Consider the following 27,085-nt stretch of genomic DNA (forward strand, 5'->3'; position numbering starts at 1 on the left):
GGCAGTATCTCTTGGAGACTGATCCCTGGTGGAGATTGTCCCAGCTTTTCCAGCCAAGGCATCGATATTGGTGAGTTTCCCTTTACCTTTTGAATATTTACCACCTTTCGTATTATCTACCCTTACAATTTCACCATGTTATAAATGTTACACCACATATTTGGCTGCTGAAATGTGAGGTTAGAAGTCTGTGGCCTTGTGCACAGAGTGGTCCTGAGGCCCATTTCAGCAGTCAAACCTACTCTCAGCAAGGGATAGCCAAAGTAGGAGACAAAGCAAGCAAGCCACCTATGCTCCATCCTGCTGCAGGTATATTGGGCATACTGGAGGGAACAAAGTTAATTTTTGCAATTGCATATTCTATAGTAACACAAGTCAATTCAACTTCCCCGATACCCTGGAGTAGCCTCATGTTATTGCTGGTGTTGCTGTGGTCCCACATATGGTTCTTGGCACAGACAGATGACCGTCATGAGCCTATCTTTATTCTTCAAAGTGGTCAGGATGGTGGACTGCAAGATCCTGTTTTTCCTGTCCCTTTCAGATGTTGTCTAACATAAGCTAGGAGCATCACTAAGTTCAAAATGGGAGACTTTCATATTCTGATAGCAGTACAGTACAGAGCAATTTCTGTTTCTGGTTTGCAAAGGTAAGCCCTGATACCTTGAGAGGCATCAAATATGTTCAGCTCAGGAATCCTATTGTTTCAGAATATGCGGTTTACATTATCATTTCTGAAAGGTATTTCTATATACAAACACTACCATCTGCTGCTTGCATTTTTAAAAAGTTAATTCCATCTCAAACCTGTTCATTGAATGAGTAGCACAAATCACTTATTTGCTTATGGCATTTAGTGTCACAGCACACAGCCAGCCAGAAAACCATCTTTCCTTGTAAAAGATATGTATAATGCTGCTAATTAGCACAGTATCGCTCCAAATTATCACTGAAATAACTTTCCTATTCTTTGCTTTAAATCATGGTCTACTGTTACATCTAGGATCAGACAACAGGCTTCTTGTAAATCTAAGGAAGGTATTAAATCTGTAATGGATTATCTAATGCTTCCTTTCCTTTTGAGTTCTGTGTCCTAAACAGGACAGTTCTCCTGATAGTTCCTGTGGTCTAAAGCTCTTTTTAGTTGTCACGCTAGACGAGCACTCCATGAGAATTCAGTTTTGAACTGCAAGCTGCTTTGTTTGGAATAAGCAATCTGTTATGTCTGATTTTCTGGGTTGGATAAATGCAGATGCTTTTGACTGCAAACAAGAAATCCGTATTTTGAAAGTATTCAAACAAAGCTAACATGTGGGTGATCATCCCTCCTGATAAGCAATATTAAGAGAACTGTAAACTCAGAAGGACAGTGGATTAAATTTTAGGTATTGTAGTGGAAGTGATAAGTCGCAACCTGAAACAGTGATTGAGCAGCTGGTGGGAAGGCAGGGCCAACCCAAGGGAGCTCAGGTGCAAGCAATGCTCCTGAATGACTGGGAGGGATGGAGCCAGGATCCACCCCTTCCCAGACCTCATTTAAGGGTTTGCAGTGAAGGAGCAGGTCTGTTTTCTCATAACACTGTAGGGTGCAGGAGAGGAGTCAGGCCCTATTATACTCTCATGTCTTACAAGACTTTCATTTCCACTCTGTTGTCATTATGAGCAGTCCTCTCCTGAAGTATCAATAGATGCCATTAAACCGGCACTTTCTATAAGCAGAGATTTCCAGCTAATTAGGAAGCCCTTTCTAAGCAGATGTAGATTTGTCAGACATCATCAGCTGTCATCTTAAATGTAAGACCAAACCAACACTTCAAGAAGCTTTCAGACATCCACTGTAGCAAATCCATTCTGACTTCAGTGCATGCCAGATGTCTGCACTCACTATCTGTAGCCACACTGCTTAGAACAAACTGAAACTTCTAAGAGTGTTTCACCAGCCTCAACAACAAAAGCACAAACTAAAGTACACCCTGCTGGACTGGGACAAAGACCATTTGCCCTGCCAACGCAAACAGGAAGCCAGCTAAGCAAAAAAAGAAAAAAGGCTGGGTGAAATTCCAAGCCCATCCAAGTTAATGGGAGCCTGGCTATTGATTTAAGAGGACTCAGGCTTTTACACAGTTCTTAATTCATGCCAATTTTTTTACTCATGTTCCTCTCACTCTTCCAGGTTTTGTGCCTTTCATTAGGAACAGACAGGCAAAGCTACCACAGATAAGCTTCCCAGATTATTGTGACCCTCAGAAATGAGAGGAAAGTAGCTGGGACCTGTGCTGCTGTGGATCAAACCCCAGCAAAGCCTCTCTCCCCACACACAACATGCATATCCCTTCTGAAACCCCCAAAGTTTTCTCTCTGCCTTCTTCTAGAGATTGGTAGTTTTTGCTAATGAGACTTTCCATCATAAAGTTTCCATTGCTTTGGAAAATATTAACTTTGCTGGGTAGATCAAATGGGCCCTGCAGTGATAGTTAGAATATCCTAAAGATTTAGTTCTCAGTAATAACAGGGCTAAACCACAGCACAGCCAGAGGCAAAAACTATATTATTTGAAATGAAACTTCTCATAAATATCCAGCTATGAAGTCATTTTGTATCAGGTGCTCTTATATAAACTGGACAAGGCAAACTGTCATATCTATTAAGACTGCCAAGGAAAAAATATCACCTCCCTCTTACAGGACAGGAATCTCAAGCATTTCTGAGTGAAACTGCAAAGCTTTCAGAAGTTTGGTTGTCTTAAAGCACAGCAGAGAAGTGAAACTGACTTGAAAAGAACCCTTGAAGTATTTGCCCCCTTGGAGGGAAAGATTAGCTTGAGTAAAGGAATATTCAGACTTATTTGTGTGGAAAAAGCATCAATAAGGCTGCATTAATCCAACCCAAGCTTTTGGTGCTACAACAGTGCCAGCCAGAACTTCTTTTGTTACCACAAGTTGAAACTTGGTTGCCTATGGTTATCAACAGTGATGATGCTGAAGTGTGACACAGCAAAAGGCTATAGGCAGCCACTGGTAGATCTAATGAGTCAACAAAAGCCTTGCCAAAGCCTGAGATAAACACTATCAACTTTCAGGCAGGAAACAGACATGAATTTAATTTTTTTTACCAAATGGGATGGAAGAACTAAAAATAAGCAAAAATAATGATCTCCCATTTTAACCTTGCAGAGATCATAATTAAAATATATGTTATATTATTAAAATATGCAAAAATTATAATTTAATTATACAATTATGCAGGCCTTATAGTCTAATGGCCCCACTGTATGTTTGCATATTTGTGAACAATTGCTTTCTCAAACCTCACAGTAGAATCATTCACTTGATGCTGGAGAATAAGTTAATTACGGATATCCTGCCTTTGATTAATTGATTTAATAATCAAGTTACAGTAGAATTAACTTATTCTTCATGTGCTTACTGCACTAATGATGAGATTCGTGAAAGCAATGTGTCAGCAAATAGGATCGGCACCAAAGAACATGCTTGGGGATCCCAGGATTGCCTGTATTGCTGTAAGTCAGCATTTCTGCTGGGAACCCACAAACACCATCCAACTATTTTTTTGCCTGATCTGTCGTCATTGATTTCCATTCATTTCTATAAAAACAGATACCGTTTTCAGGAGAGCTAAACACCTGAACTCAGCTCAATGTGCCGCTACCCAGCATAAGTCATCTTTAACACTGCTTTTATGTGTGTGTACAATAATGTATAAGGTTTCCCAGATAGAAACGTGTTGAGTCAGATAAGAAACCTCAAAAATGGGTACTTAATACATTCTAAGAGATCGAACACTGAAGTTTTCAGACTCAACTTCAACTGTTTAACAAGAGGTACCTCTGCAGGATCGAGGGAATAGAAGGGAAACATCAATACTTGGTGTTTTGCCATTATTCCTTGAAGGGTTCCTAAGCATGTCTGTAGAAAACAGATCTGAGAGTCTGATAGGAACCAGCCTGAGCAATCCTTAGTTGAGTAAAACTCCTACTGACACAAATAAATACAAAATGAAGACCTGAACTACATTTTGCTTGAAAAAGCAGTACTTCAGGAATCACTAGCAACAGGATTTCAAATTGCATCAGCCATGTACCTCATCTATTGCTATGCAAAGTGGAATAAAGCAATACAACTCAGCAGCTTAGCATAACACTGGCCCCAAAAAGAAAGCAGGAAATGAATAGGAATACAATTTCCTTAACAATTCACTTACAGGAATTATTTTGTAAGATCTTGCTTGTGAGTTCAGGAATCGGTGGCCAAAATAACCTTCAGCTGCAGATCATTACCAAGTGGCAGCTGTTCAAGTGAGGCCTCAGGTATGTCCAGTTCTTATTTTGTAGGCTAGATCCACCAAGAACTCAGACTATGTTACTCATATAAATGCACAGAATACTTTAAAAGATATTTACCATGGGTTTCTCTAATGCTGGGACGCAGGAAAGTACTTCCTGGTATACTTAGATTTTAACTTAGATTTTACAGCCCTCAAATCACATTTCTTGTGTCATCTGAAATCTGTGGAGAAAACTCCCCAACTTCAACGTGGTGTTAGGAAAGCGGCGTTCCTTTATTCCTAATTATACATATCAGATGACTTAACAAATCAAGTGCGCTCCCTCAAGTTCTACATTTAAAAAGTTAAGATATATGTATGTGACACATTGGCACATATATTCATTCTTTTCCAGGAGCTCAAGATGAGCAAAGCTCAGCTGTAACACAGGCAGTGTTGGCCTGCAGCTCCTCCTAGCTTTGGCTTCACTTCACAAGTATGTTTTACTTTATGTGAATCTCAGCAAATCCTTATCCTTTAGTTACTCCCTCCCTACAGCTGCAGACACAATAAAATGGACAGTGATGAGTAGATCCTATAAAGCAAAACCACCCGATTAGAATTTGATGAGGAGGTGTGAAATAAAACACATTAAACAGGATAAGAAAGTAGGACAAGAAATCAATTTCCCATGAAGTTCACTGGTTATTTTTTTTGCTGCCTCTCAATGATACAAGCATTAATTACACACATAGCATACTCCTTTAGAGTCTGATTCTATGTTCAGAGCCAGCATGCAGTACAGAAAATGAATTAGGCCAGGCATCACCTGCATTGAAAAGGTGCAAGTCTTGTACAACAAAATGCATCACTCATGCTGCTTAAGTCACAGCATCATGGATAGAAAGGGAGTGGAAAAAGCTTCTCGTATATAACATTTACAAGTGGGAACAAGTGTGATTTCTCTCTCATTTACTATTTCTTAACAGTATTTTATGCATATGTCTTGAAAATGTTGTCTTAACAAACATGCAAAGATGTTACGTTTCTAGGCAGTGGTAGTGAGCCATGTTTGCAGATTCTCTAAGTCCAGCATGCTGCACCTCTACTTCCAATAGATATGAAGATGCATCCCACTGAGTTTGAACAGTGGCAACTGCCGTTTCTTGGGACTGTGAGGAAAGGGGACTTTCTAGTATGAGGGAGGATGCTAAGGAGCATACCTAAATTGTCAGGTCTATGGAGAAAAGCACAACACTTGGTTAGAAACAACAGCACATCCATCTCCCTACGCTGGCAGAAATTTAGGCACAAATGAAATGGAGAAGAAATGACCATAACTTCTTTCAGCATCCTTCATGAATCAGCGGTGTAAACACATCTGAAGAAACAGAAGCAGGAAAGTGCACTGAAGAAACAAGCAACACATCTAACTTCAGCAAAACCTTTTTCTGGTACATCTGAAGATGCTGCAGCAGCTTGCTTATGTTGGCACGTGTTCTACATCACTCGGACTTTGTTTCAAGAGCCAAACATGTGGACCGTGTTATTTTGGATTGCAAACCACAGACACCCATAAATACTGAAAAAAAGAAGATAAATGGACAGGGAACAATGGGTTCTTTACTGGGTCTAAGCATCCATCCTCTCAAATCCAAGACTTCAAAGTCAGTTTCAGATGTCCTAGCTTGTTCCTTGCTTGTAAAGAGCCCGTAAGTAAATTACTAATTCGGAAACCTCTAGGTAAGATCATTAAAGGGTGAAATTTGGTGCTAAACCTTGTTCTAGTCTGTAGAGTACCAGCTGAGCTTCAGGGTGCTGGTAGCAGAGGTGCTACTTTCTATCCACTTCTCTCTTTTCTTTTTTAACCTCTTTCAAAATAAAATACTCCTACTGGTGAATTTCTTCCTTTTGCACTAACTGACTCTGTTCCCCTTTATACAGCTGCAACATAATGTTGTTTCAGTAGAGCGATGCTTTGCAAATTTGGCTGAAGGAGACAATGAGCAAACAGCTTTTCAGAGAGCTGTCAGAAGGGGCAGTTTGGTTTCAGTGCAAGCAATAGTCGCATTCCAAACTGCATTAGAGAAAAGCTGGTGGGTTTGTATGCATTTGTATTATCAATTCCAGATTAGGAATCTGATGCTAATTTCTTCTTAAAGCCCGTGCTTGCGGGAGATTTTATATTCTAAAACAAAAAAAGGATTGTGACGTATTTCTCTCACAAGCTCTTTTTTTTTTTTTTCCCCTGGCTTTACTCCAAGGACCTTTTCTGCTTGCTCATTACATTCTCAAGATGAAGCCCCCGGTGGTTACAGCAGTGCTGGTAGCACTGGTGCAGGTTTCTCAGAGTTTCCCTGCCTTGTACCACCGAGGCTGGTGGAGGCTCTTAAAGGAAGGAGATGGCTGCGGAAAATGTGATTTGGCACTTTGCTCTGAGCCAAAAGACTGTCTGGCTGGGACTGTAGTGGACCACTGTGGCTGCTGTTCTGAATGTGGAAATGTGGAAGGTCAGATCTGTGACTTGGACCAGGGCAATCATTTTTATGGGCAGTGTGGGGACAACCTTGAGTGCAGGCTGGATGCGGATGAAGCCAGGTTTGGGGAAGTCCCTGAACCCCAGTGTGTTTGCAAGTTTCAAGAGAGCATCTGCGGATCTGATGGGAAGACCTATGAGAATATCTGTCAGTTCAACAAGGCTTATGCAACTAAAGGAAATATCAGCATGAAACATAAGGGACCGTGTGAATCAGGTAACCTGTACAGAGTTATTTTCAAACTAAGAAAGGATGCAGTTCTGATTTTGCAATATGTTACTAGATGCTCCAGTCTTAACTTCATCAAACTAATGCAGCATTTTTGTTCTAGTTATCATTATTTGGTTGCAATACTACTTTGTGTTAACTGTGGTGCAGTAGCTAATAATGTGGGTAATAATCCTCTGTATTTGCTTAGTGGATCTTATATCACATGGCAACTAGTAAGGCACAAATCTATGGACCAGATCTGCACTAAAAAAGCAGAATATGAGATATTTTCTACATAAATTGTTCGTGTAATTGGGAATACATGAACAGATAAAATAGTCTGGGAGGACTATGCAAATTATTATATGAGGACTGACATGATATTGAAACAGTGATGACAAAGCAGACTTCATTCATATGTACATATCTGTATGTATATATAAAGAATGGTGAAGTAGAGGAAAAAAGAAGATAGGACTTTATTAATAGATCTATGCAAGCTTTTACAAAAATGTCCAAAGAAATCTAATAAATGAATCATAAAATCAAGGTGCCTATGAAATAGAAATCCATATATTAGGATAAAATCAAACAGAAACAATTTGATTAAAGATACTTACAGTGAATACATGCTCCTCCATAGTGACTGCTAGTGGAAGGACTCCTAGTCAGGCTGTAAGAGAGAATCTTGTCTCCTGCTCATATGCTGCTCTCATTCTTCACATCATTACTCCTGGGCACCTTACACCTAAATCAGGTGAATACAGAATGAAAAGAAAGTGGTTTGTTTTTTTTTCTTTAAAAAAGAAAAATTAAATATTTTCTCAAATATCAGTAGAAGAGGCTTCTGAGTCACAAATAGGTCAAACTTGAGAATCCAAAATTGTATCTCTGGCAAAGATCTGCATATGAGAGTAACTCAGGTGCATGTTACTCATTCCTTGCTGGCAATCTATTCCTTCCAATTTAAACCATATGCTGTGCTCTTATATCAAATGGACACTGGATACTGAATACTTAAAAGGAGAGGTGATGAGTAGCTAATACCAGACTTCTTGATTTCTCTAGTTGCAAAAGAAGCATCCATTAGAGGATCACTTATTTGCTATTAAGGTATTAAGCTGGGAAGTAAGACTTGTCTGCAGAGACATTCAGGAAACTCAGTGTGCAGCAGCTCGTAGTATGACTGAGAGCCTGTTTGCCCTTAGGTATGTTTTCTTATCTGGCATTAAAATAGCACTAGTTCTTACAACATAACCCATTCAGGGACATTTCAGTTGGAAGTGCCATTCAAACAGCAACTGATAAGCCTGCGTTCCTGAATACCTTAAAGCAATGTTTTGTTCTAATTAATAAAACAGACCCAGCCAAAAAGCTTGATTTGGCCTTGGAACTACCTCTGAGGTGTGTAATGCTGCTCATTAAGCATGATGAACAAGGTGAGGTCCTCTGCACAGAGGCATCACCCCCAGTGCCTTTTTTACCACTTCCCTTGGTCCCCAGAAAGGCTGGACCTAGAAATACTGAGACATTTATTAGGATGACTCAGCAGTGCTACCATGTGGGTGCCATGTTTGGGTCCTCCATAACAGCCCCCTCTCCTTGCCACTGCAGCTATCTGAAACATACAGTGGGCATGTGAAAGTGCACAGTGATTTAGGCTATATCACAGCAGTGGCCGATGACAAAAGGCAACAGGGAGCCTGGCTCCAACAGCAGCAGCCTCCCTGCTATGGCACTTGCTTTCCACTGACTCCAATTTGCATGAGAAACAAACACTGAACACTGTGGGGTTTTGGTACCAATCTATAAATATAGCCTTCAGTCAACTCCAAGTACTTTGTTTGGCTATTTTTCCTTCAAAGCATCTGCTGTTTCCTATTGATGCCAAAAGGATTAATTGTATACAGCAAGCGATGAATAAATAAATAACAATAAACTCCTTTCATCGGAAGAGCACAGCCTTTTATCTTTCATCTTCAACCAGAAAAAGGGGAAGAAAAAGGCCTAGCTCCCTAAAGTAACATGGAAAGAAAGCCTTTCTCTTTCTAGATGCTAGTTTTGATTGGTTTATATAATTATTTACCAAGGTTACTAAGTACAGTGATTATATACAGATTCTCCACGCTTAATCTATCCCCATTCAAAGCCTTCCTGCTGATAATGTAATGAGGTAACAGAACCAGCAATGCTTCTCTTTGTAATTAGCCGTATCGCATAATAACATAGAATTTTAAATTAAACATATAAAGTTAAAAACAAGTAGGAATTCAACGTTTAGAGTAAAAAAGAAACAAACACAAAAAACCCTCTAATCCACCCTTTTTTCTGCCATTTTCATCCAATCACTTCCAGGTTAACAAGAATGAATACGAATTAAGGAACAAAAAGCTGTTATTAGACAGTTCTTTTGTCTGGTGTGGTTAAAGGCAATTAAAGGTGAAGCAGTACTTTGGCTTTGCCTGGCTTGTGGGCTTCTGGTTTATATATTCTGTAATACAGAAGGATCGTTTGCAATTGGAATTGTCCAAGGCAAGGCACGACTGCTGTGCATTCACTTCTGTACATGGAGGCAGCTGAACACTGTCTGTAATTACTAACAAAAACTCATCTGTTTTAAAAAGCTGGTTATCATATCAGCAAAGACTTGTTTTTAAAGGCACACTTTTGCAAAACAAGCGAAGAAACACCACATAGATGTGCATGGGAACACTAACTCTGAAACACTCAGTTAGGAAGTTTATAAACTTTGTTAACACACAGCAAACTGGTGTTGTAAAGGCATGAGGGGTTTGTATTGTTTATAAAAGACAAAATAAGAGCAATAGTTAAATACAAGTGTAATGGCCCAGAAAATAAAGAGAGAAGGAAAACATACCTTAGAAAGAAAACATTTCTCACTGAACAGGAGTGGATGAGAGAAAATACAAAGAGATTTCCAAACCAGTAGAGTTGCAGTGAGAGTAAATAAGTTATTTTCCTCTCTGCTACTAAATAGCATCGTGTCCTTTCAAAAGGGAGTATGTTTATACATGCTTGTAGATGGATATGTATTTGATGAGCTCCTGAACGCATCAGGTGATGGTTTAACATCTTCACATCCCTGTTCTGGCTCCCTCTCGTGGTTGTTGATAGTTTTTCTTTGGGAGAAAAAGTGAAAAGTGGTAATTTAAAGAAGCAGAAAAGAAATGGTTAAGGAGGATGAGCGTAAAATAACAATAGGAAGGAAGGAAGTGGAAATCTAATAGTTCCACTAAACTCGAAATCTTATAAAATAATTAGATCTCATTTATTTTTAATGCTTATGTCTCCTAACACAAGGAAATCAGTTGAAATTGATAGCAAATGAGGATAAGCGTGAAACCCATGAATGGTGTCATTGAGTTCCATGGGTTACATAGGAAGATGAGGCTTTACAACAAAGTAAGTTCAAGGCGATGCACCCACTAAACAAGTTTTGATCAGCTACTCATCTCAGCATTTCATCCTTTAAGCTAACCAAAATGTAACAGAAGTTAAGAACTATTGGTTCGCAATGGTCTGCTATGGAATTTCTTATGCCTTTCTCTGAAGGTCTGGATGAGCTACTGGCTGTCAGACTGACAGGCCTTAAATCCAGTTCATAATGGCACAATCTGAACTTGGATCTTAACTTTCACAACCACATGCACGGTGAAAGGACAAGCAGGTCCTTTAAAATAAGCCTTTAAAATGCCTCTTCACACTTCAGTGCGACGTGAAGTCTTCTGAGCTTTAAAAGCAGCTTGGAATCGTATGGCTCTTCCAAATCTGTGAGTTGGGAAAATTACCTAAAGCAAGAACTGATGTTATACCCTTTTGTATTGGCTTTTGCTCTCGGTCTCCTAAAGCAGTACTGTTGGGTCTTTGCAGCCCCTGTGATTTCTGTGCCACCTCAGGATGTCCAGAATTTCACAGGCAACGATGTCATTTTCGGCTGTGAGGTGTCAGCCTACCCTATGCCACACCTGGAATGGAAAAAAAAGGGGAATAAAATGTTTTTACCAGGAGATGACGCCCACATCTCAGTACAGGTAAAAACTACATTTTCTGAATCTTATGGTTTGGAATGAAGAGTAAGGGGATTCGTTAGTGAATTTCTTCCACAGGATGCAGTGCTGTTGCAATAAACAGATTTCCTACAGGGGCCCTAGGATTATGCTATAGATCCTGATTTTGGCCAGTGCAGGGATCATTGCTGCGGCAGTCCAAGCAGAATGAATAACAGGATGGGTACCATCCGTCCTGCTTCAGGGGAAGGTGAAGATTCTCCTTATGTAGGTATAGTTCTGAATAGGCTACCGTGTAGAAGAAGGTGGACTCTGAGAAAGATGGCTGTGGGCAGCTATTTTTCTATTCCTCATGCAAAAGCATCATTCTGGCAGATACCTAAAGTTCTCCTTTGCAAGATGCTGTTTCTGGAGATGTGCCATCTGAGTCCAGTCCCTGAGGTGTTCAAAAGGAAAACAAACAAATTTGCTCATTTTATATGGAGGATATTGTGTTTTAGTCTGAAGGGAAAGCATAGAATCACACTGGTATGGGCTTTGAGTGAATGCTGAAACAGCCCAAAAGTCAGAGCTAAAATTAAATCTAATTCTTTTTAAGGGAAATAACATTCTAGGGGAGAAGAGCTAACAAAGCCAGACACACTGGCAGACTGCAGGAAGGAAGGAGTCTGTACCAGCATGTCTTCTCCAGTGGACAAAGGATCTGAATGGACTACGACAAATCTAGCTTTCTGGATACACAACTGAAAAGAAAGAAGATCCAGCAGACGTGGAGCATAACCTGAACAAAATTAGGGATAGAAAAAGCATAGAAAAGAACTGATGGAAAGTATTAAGAGTCAAAGTTATTCAGAAATGCATTCAGAGGCAGCGTGAATATGAGTGAAATTAACAATGATCTTAACAGTTGCTCAGACATAGCAGGGCAAGGAGCCACATCCAAACTGTGGTCAATTCGGAGGCTAACCTGAACCCTGTTAACCTGTCTCGTCAGGTCCGAGTGAGCACGAGAGCATCTCTGTTAACATTTAGCTGATTTGTACTTGTATTACTTGTTTGGAAAACAAAGCCCCCCATTAAAAGGCTTTGGAAGGAGTCAGTCAATGGAAACTGATTTTGACTAATTATGATAGCTCATGCTATGTCTGTTAAAACTTGGATGCTGAGTGTCAGCTTGGCCCAGACTCAAATGCCACTCTTATCATAAAGAAACTGATGAGCTTAAGAACAAGTGGCAGTGCTTTGAAGCTGCAGCAAGAAGTGGTGCCAGGACAAGAGAGGGGAGGACTGCTGGGAAGCAAAAGCAGACCAGGAATCAGTGCGCTGTAAAGGGCAGCGGTTTAAAGATGAAAGCAAGGAAAGCATGAGCTGTGAGGCACACAATGATAAGTTAGAACATATGGCAGCAGAATCAAACACAGAATCAAAGCGTGATGGCAAGACACAGTAAACAATAGCAATGTTTGCAATGATGTTTAAATCTGGCCATGATTATGTTTAGAAATATCCCCTTGCCTCCTAACTACCTGACTTCAGTTTAATGTTGACTGTTTCTTTCTCATCTCACAGGCCAGAGGTGGACCTCAGAAGTACGGTGTGACAGGCTGGCTGCAGATTCAAGGCCTCAAAAAGTCAGATGAAGGCATCTACATCTGCCATACCAAAAACAAGTACGGTGCAACATATGCCTCTGCAAGACTGAAAGTCATTGATGGTACATCGTTCTTTTTGATTTTCTTTTGGGGTTTGTTTGGTTTGGTTTTTTTTTTATGTGAAGAATATAGAAAAGATTAAGCAGCTTGCAAAGGGTTTATAACTCACAGGTGCCTATGAATTCTGGATGAGAAAAATAACGATGTGCTAATAGCATAATGTTTTGCTTCAAATGATAACACCTTCAGAAACAAACAGAATGCTGAGGATTACAGTCATAGATCTGGGACACAGTTGCATTATCCTCATCCTACAGAAGCCCTGAGATGTTAGTAGAAGCTCTGAACCCAGAACTGCTGCAGCCCAGGCAGTGTTTGAACCACCAGTTCAGTTTATCTGTTTGCTTTTCAGAAAGTCAGGATTGAAGCTGTATCCTACCAATAAGAGTTTGGAAAGATACAGGAAACAGCTTTGCTATTGTTTTGCTTTGTGCCAGTCCTAACACATAGAACAGTATGGTCCTGTTCACTCCTATTTACAACTGAATTAATTAGGATTCAATGATGTGTTGCTGTGCAGGTTCACCTTCTGCATTTGCCTTAACTGCTGGCAGTAGAAGTGCAAGCTATCACACTGACTATGACGACTACTATGACCATTCTGACGATGAGGATGAGGAAGAATATGAATCTGGGGACTATGAAAATTGAAACAACTGTGAATAACAATTTCTGTCCACGTGCTGTCAGCCACCTTTCACACTGTCACATTTACTTGTACTCCCTGTGCTGTAAATAGCCTCTCCGATAACTCTACACTCATTTGTGCATCCCACCCTCCTGGAATTCAACTTTGGCTGAAGTATAGCGTGATACTTACCTGAAATAAGAACAGTTTGAAGTCCATGCATTTAGACTGTTAAATAAAATTCTTAAGCATGTACTCAGTAAGTGCCCTGAAAGGTTCAAATTTTATAGTAATGTTTTTAAATGGATATTATTCTATAATTTCTTTAACATTTTTACTTTATTTTCTAGCAAAACAATGTCAATGGTTACACTAAACTTTTAATGTGTACCAATGTCCTATTTTTATTTACTTAACGTACGAAGCAAATGATTGTTGACATAGCGACAAGCCTGGCTTCAAAGGTGGCAAAAGCGACTTTCATCTTCTTAGTTCCTAATTTCCTAAGTTTTAACAATGTTCTAATCTTCAAAGTTGGGCATATTCAGACTTGCCATTTTCCCTGCCTTTCAGAGTGTTGCTTTGTTTACTTTTAATACAAATATGAACTTTAGTCTTATGCAAGTCAGCACTGCTTTATGGCAATGCCCAGGAAAGGTTTCCTGTGCATCCGAACAGACAGAGGTACCCTCTGACTTCCTAACAGCTCCTGAGCTACTCTAACAGCACCGACTCCTTCCCATCACTTGAGGCAATGGTTCAAGGTCTGGAATTGCTGTTTATGCTCTGAACATCACCACCTCTGGTGGGAATTACTGCAGTTTAAGGAAGGCAGCTGCTCTGTGGCTCAGCACGTGCCCTGCAGACACATGGAGAACCAGTAGTTGCGAATAGCATTACATTAATGAGAGACTTCAGTAACAAGTAAGGAAGCACAAGTTCAGGCACCTGAATTTTAACCTTCACTATTTGTAATCTCAATCAAATGCACAAAAACACGCAGTGATTGCTGTGCACACTTTGTGGAGTTCTTAAAATGTATATACAGCGCGTCACAAACACCACCATTAATGTTGTGCTGCCTTGTGCTTTCCTTTGCCATGAGATGTTTTTCTTCAATATAAATTACATTAAGAGATTGGCTATAGACCGTGTTTGCCCTGAGGTATTATTGATCTTTGTACAGGTAAGAAAAAAGCATGGAATAATTTATTTTGGCTCAGAGTTCCTGGAATATTGTCAACTTACAATACAAAGCACACCACTAGGTCACTGAAAAGATTAATTAGTTTTAATTAGGAGTATCAAATGGCTTCATTTAATCACTGATTTTGCTGTTATGGACTCTTCCTGGTCTTCTTAGTGTTATGTCTAGTAAGCTTTTTGTTTATTCACTACATGTAGCTTTTAACATAAAATGGCCTGGTAGGAATCACTGTATTTTTAAATGGATGATTATTAATGTAACTATTTAATCTTCAGACATATGTTCAAGATCAACTGCAATCTGTGTTGCAGATGAATGAATTAGATTACTGAAGCACTCACTAAATCGTGGCCATGCATATTGGCAGGGGCTAGAACGTGGCACAGCAAAATAATCTTGTAATCATTAGCCATGGAGATAAATGGTAATTCTTCAGGGCCTTCTGCCATTACTGATGCAAAGTGAGAACGAGAAGGAAAACAAACAATAGTTGAATGAGAAAATGTGTAGCAGAACTACATCCAATACCACACTGCAACTGCTTGCAGTTTTAAATGTCTATTTAAAAAAGCCTAACCTTTCTATTACAGTGCCTTCTAATTTAAATCCATTGCATTTATCCCTAAGGGTTTCTCTTTTATATATATATTTAATCTTTACTTGTCAATTTAATTTAATCATTTCTTGTCAATTATTAGCTGTATCTTACAATAGGAAAAGTGCATGTTAGGGTACCCTGGGCATTTGCTAGTTCTGGTTCTGGGGAGACAGAAATGGCTGACTTTGTTTATATGTTTTAATCAAGTCACTTAAAATTAAACAAAAGAAGGATGGAGAAGATTCAACCCTCTGTAAGCAGCATTGCAAAGGAACGGATCTAATTGCGAGCGCACTGCCCGTAGCAATAGGTCTATTCACATAAAGCAAAGTAACAGCAAATTGAGGAAGTGGGCGCAATTCCACCTAGCAGCAAATGAGACACAGACTTGAGCTGGAAACCAAAGGGGAGGGAAGGCTGCAGGGAGGTCTCAGTACTCTATCTGGTGCGGCAGATTTAAAACATTCCTTTAACTCAGCTTCCTTGGAAGAAGAAATTGTTTTGTTTTTATCTTCCATAAGAGCAAGATTGAATTCCATGGCACAACCTTTTCCCATCGATGCCAGTCACACGAGCATCTTCAGCATGTCATTTCCACCTCCCAAGTAAGGATAAAGGAATGGCATGAAAGCTTCTAAACAAATTACATTCCTAAACACAGATTTGTCCTTAGTGCTGGGACTTCGGCACAGTCTGAAGCAGTTTCACAATCTGAAACTCTCACTTGCTATGTTAAATCTCAGGAGCTTGTTAGGTATTAGCCTAGGAATCTGCTAATTCTTCAGCTAGACTGTTTTTTTTCCCTTTTTTTTTTCCAGTCTATCATTAACAGAAATTGGATACAGAAGTGCAATTGTCTGTATCTGAGAGATTTAAATGATTAAATTGATTAAACCAAGGAAGAAATAGTCACAGCCATGGTGTGTGTGCTGCAGAGTGAGCACCAACTGTGTGCCTTGTGGAAGGAGCTTTGTGCTTTCAGCTTCTGTGTTCATCTGCTGGACCAGAACTGGGACCAAGGCTGATGAGGGATGGAAGGGTGCAATTTGAGGCCATTCCCTCTTGATCTATTGCTTTGTTATCCTTCTCTAGACACTGCAGGGCCTCAGTGCTTTTCTTGTGAGGGGCTCAAAACTGATCACATCATTTGAGGCACAGCATTACCAAAGCTGAGCACAGAGGGATGCTCACTCCCACCTCCTACAGTCTGCACTATGTCTGATACAAGCCGGGATGCCACTGATGCTCTTGGCTGCCCAGGCACACTGCTGGCAGCACACTCAGCCCCAAGCCTGCAGCACTGCCTGGGGTTGTTGTAGCCCAATTGTCACATCCTATAAGGATGCTGTGGCCACAATGCCACAATCCTATAAGGACTCAGCTCTTGGCACTGTTGAACGACACCCCAGCAGCCTCAGCCTGTCCAGATCCCTCGGTAGGGCCCTCCTATCCTCATACACATCGCCAACTTGATGCTATCTGCAAACACTTCATTACATAAAGCAAAATATAAGCCTTCAATCACTTCAAGCAGCACTTAGCCGCACTACCTACTGAAAATGCTGGTCCTTCCAGTCAGGAAGGAGCCGCTAAGGACCAGAAAGGGCACCCACTGAGCTCCACGCTGACAAAATGGCACCCCCTGCACGCTGCCCCACGCGGTACCGTCAGCGCGTGTCTCCCGCGCGCGCCCCTCCCAGCGGCCGCTCCGCCCAGCAGCCGCCCCGCCCCGGTTCGGAGCGGCTCCGTACTGCCCCCAACCCCGGCCGGGCCCACGGCCCGTCCCCACGCTCGGGAAGATGGCGCTGCACGGCCAGGTCGGTTCGGCGCGGCACAGCAGGAGGAGGGAGCCGAGGGGAGCCGGCTCGGTCACTGGGGGCGGTGCTGGGTCGGGGCGCAGTGAAGGGCGGCGGGATGCGGGGTCCGGCGGCGCGGGGCAGGAGGGGCTGTGGGTGTTTGGGGAGCGGAGCTGAGAGCGGCTCCACGCGGCCGCGGCGCAGGTGTCGGTGTCGGGAGGCGGCGGGAGCGGAGCAGCCGTGTCGGAACGGCCGGGCAGGTGCCGAGCTGCTGCTGCTGCCTCCGGGGCCGCGCAGCCACGGGTGGGTTTTCCTGCTCCCCATCGGGGCAGTGTGTGCGCGCCCGGCGACTGAGCAGCACCTGCGCTTCTGCCTGCGGGCACCGCTGGGCTCCGCGCGGAACTTGGGGTCCGAACGCTGCAGGCAGCCCGTGTCCGGGACGTGTCCGAGGGGGGACGGCAGCACCGATACGGAGACAGCGATGTCTCCAACAGCGGGGAGGAAATAAGGCCGCGCAGGGCTCTACCCGAGGAATCGGGCATTCCTTCAGACCCGTGTGGCTCCCTGGGCTGGGAGCGGTGGTCATCCCAGAAATGTAATGACCAGGAGGGAGTAAATCAGCATCCAACTACTGAATCTGTGTTGTACTTGTGATGGTTTATTTGATTCATACCATCTCTGTTGATTTCATTGAGTCAAGGAGAGCTGACCTATGTCCTCAGCCTCACACTTGAGGGGTAACCCAGAGAACCTCTGGCAGGTTCCCTTGCAGGCAGAGTTCCAGAGTTAAAGTTTGCTTTAAAAAAACAAATCGTGGTCAGTTTCCTTCGTATCCTGTGGATAAAATGTGATCCTTGGCAGTTGTAGCATGTCAACAAGAAGTTAATTCATATCCTCAGCTTAGATTTCAGTGTAGCATTAACACACTAGGAGAATACATTGGTGTGTGTGTGTTTGAAATCCACTCTCTGTTTTTCTTGTATACATTATTACTTAATGAGCTTGTAGGAATAATTGACTATTTTAATACAAGTTTCTATGCTGATGGTTAAGCTTATATGCTGGTTTTCTCTTGGACTTTCCCTGAATTTGTTTCTAAGTTATCTTTGTCCAGATATGAAAATCACAGTTCAGATCAAGTGTGTAGGATCTCTACCTTCTACTTGTAATGACGAGATAATCATACATCTCAAGTGCTGATGGGATTGTTCCACTTTGGAAGCGCATTTGGATGCTGTGCCTGGGTTCAATTCCTTGTGAAGCAAACTCAATATGAAGTAATGTTCTGCTATACCTTCTAGATACCTGGTCTGCATGTTGGAGACCAACGTAAGAGAAATTCTGTAGGCCCCAGCAGCTACTTGGTTTATATACAACTTTCACATTCTTCTTCCTCCTTTCCATTTGACATGTAGTCAAGCTAAACAACTTAAATAACTTAAGGTTAACAACTTTAGGTACTGAATTATATGTAGGTAAAAAATGTAGGTACTGAATATCTGTGTGGTTATTAAACCTAATACTTATTTTGAGAAGTAGGTATCAGAAAAGTTGGAGGTTGAGATGTTTGGAGATTGACTTGTAAAATGATCTGTTATATGTATTTGTGTTGGTGATCTTGGCAACTCAGCAAGAAAACAGGAAGTTACAGTTAATCTCTTGCCACCGAGTCTGTCATGTTTGTTTTTTCAGGCTGAGTTTGTTCATAGTACTACTCAAATTAATGTTGTTTCTAAGTTACGTTGGGAACGTCTAATAAAAGATAAGATTGCAATATCTTGGTTATTAAAAACAAACTCAAGTATAGTACTCCAGCATTTTGCAGTAATTTTTATGAATGTACTGTAATTGGATTTTGCATTTATTATTAAAATGATTGCAGTATGACTCTTCAGTGTGTAGTTCATTAAAGATGGAGATTTAAATACAAAATTCAGCTGCTTAAGAGATTTCTTTAGTTAAATTAAGAATTCCTGTAGCAAGGAAAATTAAGCCGTATATCTACTGGCAAATTAAATTTATATTAAAGAAAAAAATAATCCCCAAACAATGGTAGCTTCAAATACGTATGCACTAGCAGACTGAAGTTCATCCAGTGTGAATGTGATTTAATATCTAAAAAAGGATAATGGCAGGTAGGTGTGTAATTCTGTTCTCAGTTCCCTCATAGTTCATTGCTCAGCTTTTCTCAGCAGTGGGAAGGGGAGGTTGCATTCTCCCATTGTGTGGGTTTGTGTGATCCAAGGAACGTTCGTACTGAATGTTAAAGAGACCTGAACCTTCAAGTTATTAGATGCTTCATCATATTGAAAGCAGGGCAACAGGCGAAACTCTCTGAACTTCTTTTGATTTCTTTGGTGTAAAAGGTAACACAGAATAGATGTCAGTGAAAAGTTGGGCAGGTGAAAAGCCAGGTTGTTCATTAGTTGAACTTGAGTTGCTCTTCAGAGTTGCCGAAATGGTTATTTGGTTCTGACAAAGATGAATTCTGGGTATCAAGGATGCTGAAGCTGTGGACTTTGAAAGTAGACACAGGTCTTCCACTTGTAGCACGTCTGATTTATTTCCTCTTCTTCCTGATGAGAAAATCATTAAGTTTGTTTGTTTGCAATGGAGTATGAATTTGTTAATGAAGGCAGCAGGAGCATTATGTTCTGCTTCTTAGACTCTAAAGCTTTAACTTCATGAAACTGCACAGTGCAGATGGCACTGTAGAATAGATACATCCAAGCTAGCTCATTGCCTTGGGTAATGGAAGCAGTTTAGTACTAGCAACAGGGAGCTCTTTGTCGGCTAATTTGTCTTTCTTCTTGCCAAATTAACCTGCTTGGAAGTCTGCTTTACTTCTAACAAAGCTTCTGCATTGTCTCCCTTAACCAAGATTGGAGGTTTAAATGTGATTTACTTAGAACTACAGACTAGGCTGAATTGGATGGTACCCACAGGAATCACGTCTGACTCCTGGCTTCACACAGGATCACCCACATCCTATGTCTGAGAAGTGGTGTCCAGATGCTTCTGGAGCTCCAGCAGCTCAGGGTCGTGCCCATTGCCCTGGGCAGCCTATTTCATGCCCTCTGGTGCAGACCCTTCCCATAACCCCAACCAGACCCTCCCCCAACGCAGCTGCCCTGTGAGGAGCTGCAGCTGCTATGAGGGCTGCCCTCAGCTCCTCTGCTCTGTCCTGAAAAAAAAACAGGGTTGTCAGCCTCTCTTCCTACATCTTGCCCTCCATCTTTGCTGTCCTAATTGTGTAACAAGGCACTGTAATGTTTGTTACTACTTTTGATTTCGACTGTATTCATCAATTTCCATTCCTTTTAACTTAATGTACTGTAGGCTTTTATCACAGCGTGAGGCATATTAGATATGTGTGGCAAGCAGGGAAATAGTGATGAAAGGCTGAATTTGTTCAAGTGACTGTAATTTACTAAGAGATTTTTCCAAGATTTTATTTCAGATACTTTAAATTTTACATTGAAGGATCTTCCTTTTCCTCATTCACTACAAACAGTGCGTAAGGGATATTAACTTCTCTTTTTGCCTGTAGGAATATAGTGCTTATAAACAGAACAACTTTCAAATGTTACATCTTTTGTGGGATTACATAGTGGTGAATCATCAGTGATCTTTTATTCAACATGATTTTGCTTTTTCCTGACAAAGAGTAGTGCTGTAGTTTGCTTGATGTGCTTCCGTGGTGACTTGGAATTCAGTCTTTAGTGTCTTCTTTTCTGTGCTTGCAGACTCTATGGTAGTCAGTGGAGGTTTAGTTGAAGACTTGCCTTTGCTTTCACATGCTCCAAATTAATCCATACTGCCTGGTGCTGGTTGTGTTGTGCTACTGTAACAACCCAAAGAAATCAGTTACCTACATCTGTTAGAGTTGCTTTCTGCAGGCAACAGAAGGTTATAAAGATAATATTATTCTGAATTCGCACACACACACAAATTACATATATATGTGTATATATATTATATATATATATATGTATACGTATAATTCTTACATTTTTTTTTATCCTTTAGGCACTTTCCTGCTTAGTTCAGTTTGCTTCTACAAGGTCTTTACTCAGCAACCCAGAATGTGCCAGGTATCTCTGTAATCTAATCAAAGGAGTGAAATAAATACTTGAAAATCCACAGGTATCCGTCTTCGTATTTGTGATTCTATTTATTTGAAATGCTGAAACAGCCGTGGACTTGGTTTGTTCCTGTCACATTTGTCATTAACTTACTGAATCTATCAAAACCACTTTCAGCCTGCCATCTGTTTGCTTTGATTTACTATTCAAAATAGAGCAGAAACGCTGTGCAAATGAAATTGTCACCTGATCAGCTGCAGCACTCATAACATTTCTACTAGATTAAAGTGTTAACTTTAAAAGACTTATTTCTTTGAATTTAGGGTTTATCTGATCCTGGTGCTTTACTGGAACTTACTTCTTGGTTTTGATATCATGGTCTTGTACTTAATTTGATGAATATGCAAAATCCATTTCTGCTATGTATTCCAGTTCTCTTCCACAATCATCCTATTAGAAATAAACTGCTTGTTAGTATTTGGGCATAGGCACAAAGGACCTTAGATTTTCAGGATTTACCTTTGTGTTCATAGTGCCAATCTTACCTCCTACATCTCTCATAGTTCTTTGTGTTTTAAGCCATATATTACAAGGATAGCACAAAGAAGAGATTGTTCTGGTGGGTGGGGAGGGCTGTGTTTGTGTTAAAAATGAGTGCTTGCATCTGTCTATTGTGTACACCAGGTGCTCAGGTTTTTATATACAGCTCAGCATTTCAGCGATGGTTGGGCAAGATCTGGATGGGAAAGCAAAGAAGGAGCATTCAGGCAATGTGATTAAGAGGTTACTCTTTATTTCTGTTCCAGAGATAGTCTCGAAGAAAGCCTTAGCTCACTTTAAACAACTCTGTTAATAGAAATTACCAGGCTTTCAAGAAACTTGAGTTGTTATTGTGTAAGTTGTAAAAATAAGTGGTACTTTTAACATGTTTTTGGGTACCTATTTCGGTCCTTTGTATGTCACTTAAATTATACTATTGGCTCTTTCTTAATAAAATTATCTTATATCTGTTGCATCTTTACATGGATAAATGGTGCTGTTTGGACAAGGTGAGGCAGGTTACTGTGTTGTTTCTCTGCATGCAGTTGTTTCTCTGCATGCTTTTAATTATTTATGATATATTATGCTGTTCTTCCATTGTCAATTTAAATATTTTGATTTCCTTCTTTGCAGGAGCTGTTTTTTCACTGATGTATATAAAACCTTTTACTTAGATTTTATTTATTCCTCTTTCTCCCATGCACCCAGCAACTTCTGTGTGGGAGAGCTTCCACTGAATGACCTGGTTTTGTTGACTAGCTGCGGTCTGAATTGACACTCCATTACCCAATAAGGGGGACCTGAAGGATGGAATGAGTTGGAATCTTTCAGTGTCAGTGCTCTGGGGACTGTTGCTTTTATGCATTAGAAAATATTTGATGCAGTTTAAATGTTGTGTTTCTTTTGTGCAAACAGAACACTTGTGCTCATGGAGAACAATAGCTGCTATGTCCCCTAGATATACGTAGTTAAATTTAGATGTTTAATGGCTTTTAATGTTGCAAAATAAGTTAATACCATATTAAGATCCCATTTTATTATACTGTCTTACTCTCAGTATCAATAGTGATGTGGTCATGGTTTACTAAAACAATAATCCCCAAGAAATGGGTCATTAGCAGTAGTTAATGATTACTCCTGATCTATGGTAATGACTCATTTCTTTGGGATTATTGCTGTTATAAACCATAATTACAGATTATTACTGCAATAATTATTTTCTAAGAGAAAAGATGTTGTCTGCCTAAGTAGCTGCAAAAGCAAATGCATTGAAAATGTTAAATACTGAGGGTCTAAAAGAGGGAAAGAAGTTAAAACCTTTTAATTGTTGTGATAAGAGAAGAGGGCTGTCTTAAGAAAATTGTGTATCTTCATGTAACTAAATGCAAGCTGCTGCCATTTGCAAGAGAATACAGATTTTTTTGTTTTTGAAAAGATCATTGGCCAAAGTGATTGTTATGCTGTTTGGAGAGGCCAGCATCACTTCACAGTTGTTTTTTGATACTATCTTTGAATAGCTGTTCTTTAGTAGCTGTTAATGCTGATTTGATTTGAGCACTAATTGTTCTCTTAGACACTTCAGCTGCTCAGTCTTTAGTTAGTGATGGTGTTAATCTCTCCATGTCTTAAATTAACAGCTGTTTGTACTGCAATCTATGATATGTTTGATGAAGTTGTCATCAACTTGGAGTTGTCAGTCACTATTGGTGATTGGTGGATTGTTGGACTGGATGATCTTGTAGGTCTTTTCCAGCCTTGGTGACTCTGTGAAGTTCTGCTTAGAAGTGTTGTATTTACAAAGAAGCAAAGGTCTTGATATGAAGAGGCAAATATGTTGGTTGGAAGACTGTGTTGTCAACTGCCCTTACAGATAATTATTATTTGGAAATGGAACAGCAAAGGAAGGAGTCTTTATGTTACTTTGCCATTTGGACCTTAGCTCTGTCACTGCTTTGCTGAGAGAGAATACTGTTAGATACTGGATTCACAGCTTAAAAAGCTGAAGCAGGAATCTGCATGGCTTCCATAGGTACAAGCTGAAGGACCTGCAATATCAGAAAGAACGATGGGGGTAGGATGAAGCAGAGTCTTCCAAAAGCATGTAATGATTTAGGTATTCTTTTCATTAAGAATACACTTGACTTAATGGGATAAAAATCTTCTTTACAAATGATTTTTCATTTCCAAATGAGACTTTAGATATTAGTTGGACCTTACAAGTATTTATTTTAAATAGAGCAAAGTAGATGCAGACTGAAAAGTCTCAGCTGTTTCCAACTGCTGTTAAGTAGATACAACTGAACCACAGTTGCATCCCATGAAATAACTTGTAGCTTTGAAGGTACTGGATGAATTATATCTCTTAACTTAATCAGGGTGAATTTGTTTGATCTGTATTTTGAGTTGGGTCTGTGGTGTTCTGTATATAAATGCATTCAGTTTAGTAAGCTGTTGTAGTTTATCTGTGTATGGGAGATTGGTAATCACAGCCTGAACCTCTGATTAATCAGCTGAGGCAAGTGTGGGGTCAGCTGTGGGAGCACAGGTGAGAGTGATGTAGCTGTGCTCCCGGAAGGGTTGGAGCTCAACTCCATCCCCTCTGAGACCTCATTTAAGGGCTGACTCCCACTGAAGCAGTATCTCTTGGAGATCGCTCACCAGTGAGGACTGCCCCAGCTTCTTCAGCCAAGGCACCACCACTGGTGAGTTTTCCTTTGCTTATTCCTTCTGTACATTTGTTACCATCTGTATATTAACAACCAATACAATCTGTCAGTTCTCTTTGGAATGTTGGTTGAGTTCTCTGAGTAGGTTTTAAGTCTGAGAAGAAGAGAAACTTAACCATTCTTTTGTCAGCATTATATGGTCTGATGCCTTTAGAAAGCACCGATGCCTTATGGAAGTGTATTGTACTACCATAATGGCGTGTCATCAGTAACTGTTCTTTTCTTCTTTTTAGTGTTAGGACGTGTGGCGTGGCTTGTCTGCTTTGTGGGTACTTTTATGAAGGGAAGATGAATGTACACTAGCACTGATGAACATGATGCAATGGATGGAGAATTATCCTGTCGGTAAGTGCTGCTTGATTTTATTTTTATTTTCATAATGTTTTAGTATCAGTTTGCAACCCATGGTGCTCAAATGTGTCTTTTGTTAAAGTGAGGAATTAATGATCTAAGAACAGAAAATATATTACAAATTTGCCACGGCATAACGTATGCATCTGAGAAAAATTTCAAGTGACAAAGTAATTAGAAAAGCATTATGTTGATGTTTTACGTTTAATAGTGGTCAATTAGCATAATTAGCATCGAAGCAGAACAAAATCCTAGAAGATACTTAGGCAAACAAAAAATGGCTGATGGGTTCCTGAAGAAATTAGCGATGGTAATATCATTTAACTTGGAAGTCCAAAATTTCTCTTTTTTTTTCTTGTTATTAAAGGGCTTCAGCTGATGTCTTTGATGGACGCCTGCTTACCACAGTCTAGTAATGAAAGAGTAGAACTGTCCGTTCTGCGGTTCTTGGATCAGTCCGGCTTCAGCACACCTCAAAGGTAAACATCTGTTCTGAACAGTGGCATTCAAAATAGAGCAGACCTGTGGAGAGACTGACCTGATAATAGACCTTAACACACATAAGCTGTGTAGCTTAGCTTGTGGTTGGTTGGAGAGATGCATAACTTGCTAATGTGGCGTCATCACGCTCTTTAGCACGTGAAGAGTTAATATTATAACAGCTGCGTTCATTAAACAATTTTAGGTTACTTTGCATTTCCATTCTTTATTTCAAACATGTAGCTGGGTTCTGCTATATTGTGTTATATTTCACAGCTGGGTACGCAAGATTTATTCTTTTAATAGTTCTTTTCTTTTGACAGTTACTCATTTACGTGGTTTCCACTGTATTTCTCTCATTACTTAGCTTTTCTGCATTTTAAATACAAAAGAGGGCAAAGTAAGATGCATTTCTGAAGAAGCAGCAGTTAATTCACCTTAACTGTAGGGGACAGTCATAATACAGATGTTGTAAAGAGAATGTCAGTAAGATGAGATCAATTGATCTTGAGAAAGACTGAGGGTTCTGTTGGGAGCCCCAAGCAAATCTTTAGCAAGAATTGTGACAGTGACTGAGATCTGATTTTACCATATCCTTTTTGGTGACTGGTACCAATTCCTTTATCCCTTTGTGTTTGAACTGTACTTCAACTTTATGGAATGGTTCCTAACTTAAGATTAAGAATAGTTTTACGCTGTACTGAATGGCTTTCTCATGAAAATGATGTGTTCCTTTCAGTTGTCAAAGCTGGTTTGTTATTTTTAAATATGGCCGGATTCCCTAGCGCTAAGTGAAGGAACATAGCATGTTTTCATCGGTGTTTTCACTAACAGAACTCTTATCAATGGCAATTCAAAGGCAAAATGGCTGTATTTGGTGTTGCTCTGGTCTCTAATTCCCAGATTATTTTGTCTTTTCATCCAGTTTTCATTAGTTTTGAGCATTTTGATTTTATGGTTTTGGAGTCTGACTGATGGGGCTCTAACTGTGCGGAGAAGTCCAGTCAATACATAACGTGCTGTAACACATGTGTTGGGAGGTTGACTACCTAAGCATCATGTCCTTCATTAGGGAAGGCTGAAGGCATTTCAGTGTGGGTAAAGCAGTACACACCTGGGGCTGCCTTCTGAGGAGATAAAACGCAAAAGTTGCACGTTTATCAGCCACACTTAAGTTCAGTACCTCTGAATTTATCTGGCTCAGCAGCGTGTTTAGAATAACCGTAAGGCTAGCTCTGTGATTGCATTCAGTGTGGAAGGTTAAATGGTTTGTTATCGAGTAAAGTGCTGCCTAATGTTTGCATTTGATTTATTGAAGAGCAATTAGATCAGAAAGAATTAGCTTTTACCCAGAGGGCTTGGCGTAAAACTGTAGGTTGAATTCAAGAGAAGATTTTAGTTGTTGCAGTGGTGATGGTAGTATTTTTTTTCTCCTCTCAGTAAGTGGGCATGAATCAAACTGTTACTGTATCAGATTTCACGTTCTGCTTTTGTTTATGACCTGTGTGTTGTCAGTGACCAGCCTAGAAAGTGGAAGGTTTGCCAGGGTGCAAAACCCTTCAAGGGCTGTTGCTAAATTCTAGCAGGTCTGTAGTTCATTACAAATGCATTTTCAAGATGTGCTTTTTAAATGGTTTGCTTACAGTATGTACCAGCAGAGTTTAGTTTGCATTCAAATTACACTAATTACATTTTTTTTCTTGCTTCTGTTCTGCTCTAATAGGCTCGATATAACAGCCTCTCATTTGCACTGATAGAATTCTGTGCTCCGTATCCCTTAACTTTACCTGATCTTACAGTACGAACTGTGTAAATGCTTCTGAGCCTGTTGTGGTTCTTTTTTTATTTGCAGTTTTTAATAAAATGACTGTAGACATTTTGCAGTTAAGAGAAAGCAGAAGGC

General features: G+C 40.3%; 2 protein-coding genes across 7 annotated transcripts in view; both read left to right on the plus strand.

The window, feature by feature from the left end:
* Positions 1–53: 53 nt before the first annotated feature.
* On the plus strand, positions 54–16,100 carry LOC140258100 (kazal-type serine protease inhibitor domain-containing protein 1-like). 2 transcript variants are annotated; one of them, XM_072348087.1, is made up of 5 exons: positions 54–70; positions 6,549–7,037; positions 10,923–11,083; positions 12,629–12,773; positions 13,292–16,100. In XM_072348087.1, the coding sequence occupies exons 2-5, from the start codon at positions 6,581–6,583 to the stop codon at positions 13,420–13,422; spliced, it is 894 nt and encodes a 297-aa protein (XP_072204188.1). In that variant the 5' UTR covers positions 54–70; positions 6,549–6,580; the 3' UTR covers positions 13,423–16,100. The 2 variants fall into 2 exon arrangements, with proteins under 2 accessions (XP_072204188.1, XP_072204187.1); XM_072348086.1 differs by lacking the exon at positions 54–70 and adding an exon at positions 5,361–5,996.
* Positions 16,101–16,914: 814 nt separating this feature from the next.
* The window catches only part of RANBP17 (RAN binding protein 17), a 108,330-nt gene continuing 98,159 nt past the window's right edge, over positions 16,915–27,085 (plus strand). For all 5 annotated transcript variants that reach the window (XR_011905243.1, XR_011905245.1, XR_011905246.1 and 2 more), the window contains exons 1-3: positions 16,915–17,021; positions 24,585–24,696; positions 25,070–25,181. Coding sequence is in view for 1 of the 5 variants with exons in the window: in XM_072348561.1 (XP_072204662.1) it covers positions 24,660–24,696; positions 25,070–25,181 (149 nt within the window). In the remaining 4 variants the exon portion in view is untranslated. The remainder of the gene's footprint in view (positions 17,022–24,584; positions 24,697–25,069; positions 25,182–27,085) is intronic.

Source organism: Excalfactoria chinensis, chromosome 13 (genome assembly GCF_039878825.1).
Source record: "Excalfactoria chinensis isolate bCotChi1 chromosome 13, bCotChi1.hap2, whole genome shotgun sequence".
NCBI classification, from domain to species: Eukaryota; Metazoa; Chordata; class Aves; order Galliformes; family Phasianidae; genus Excalfactoria; species Excalfactoria chinensis.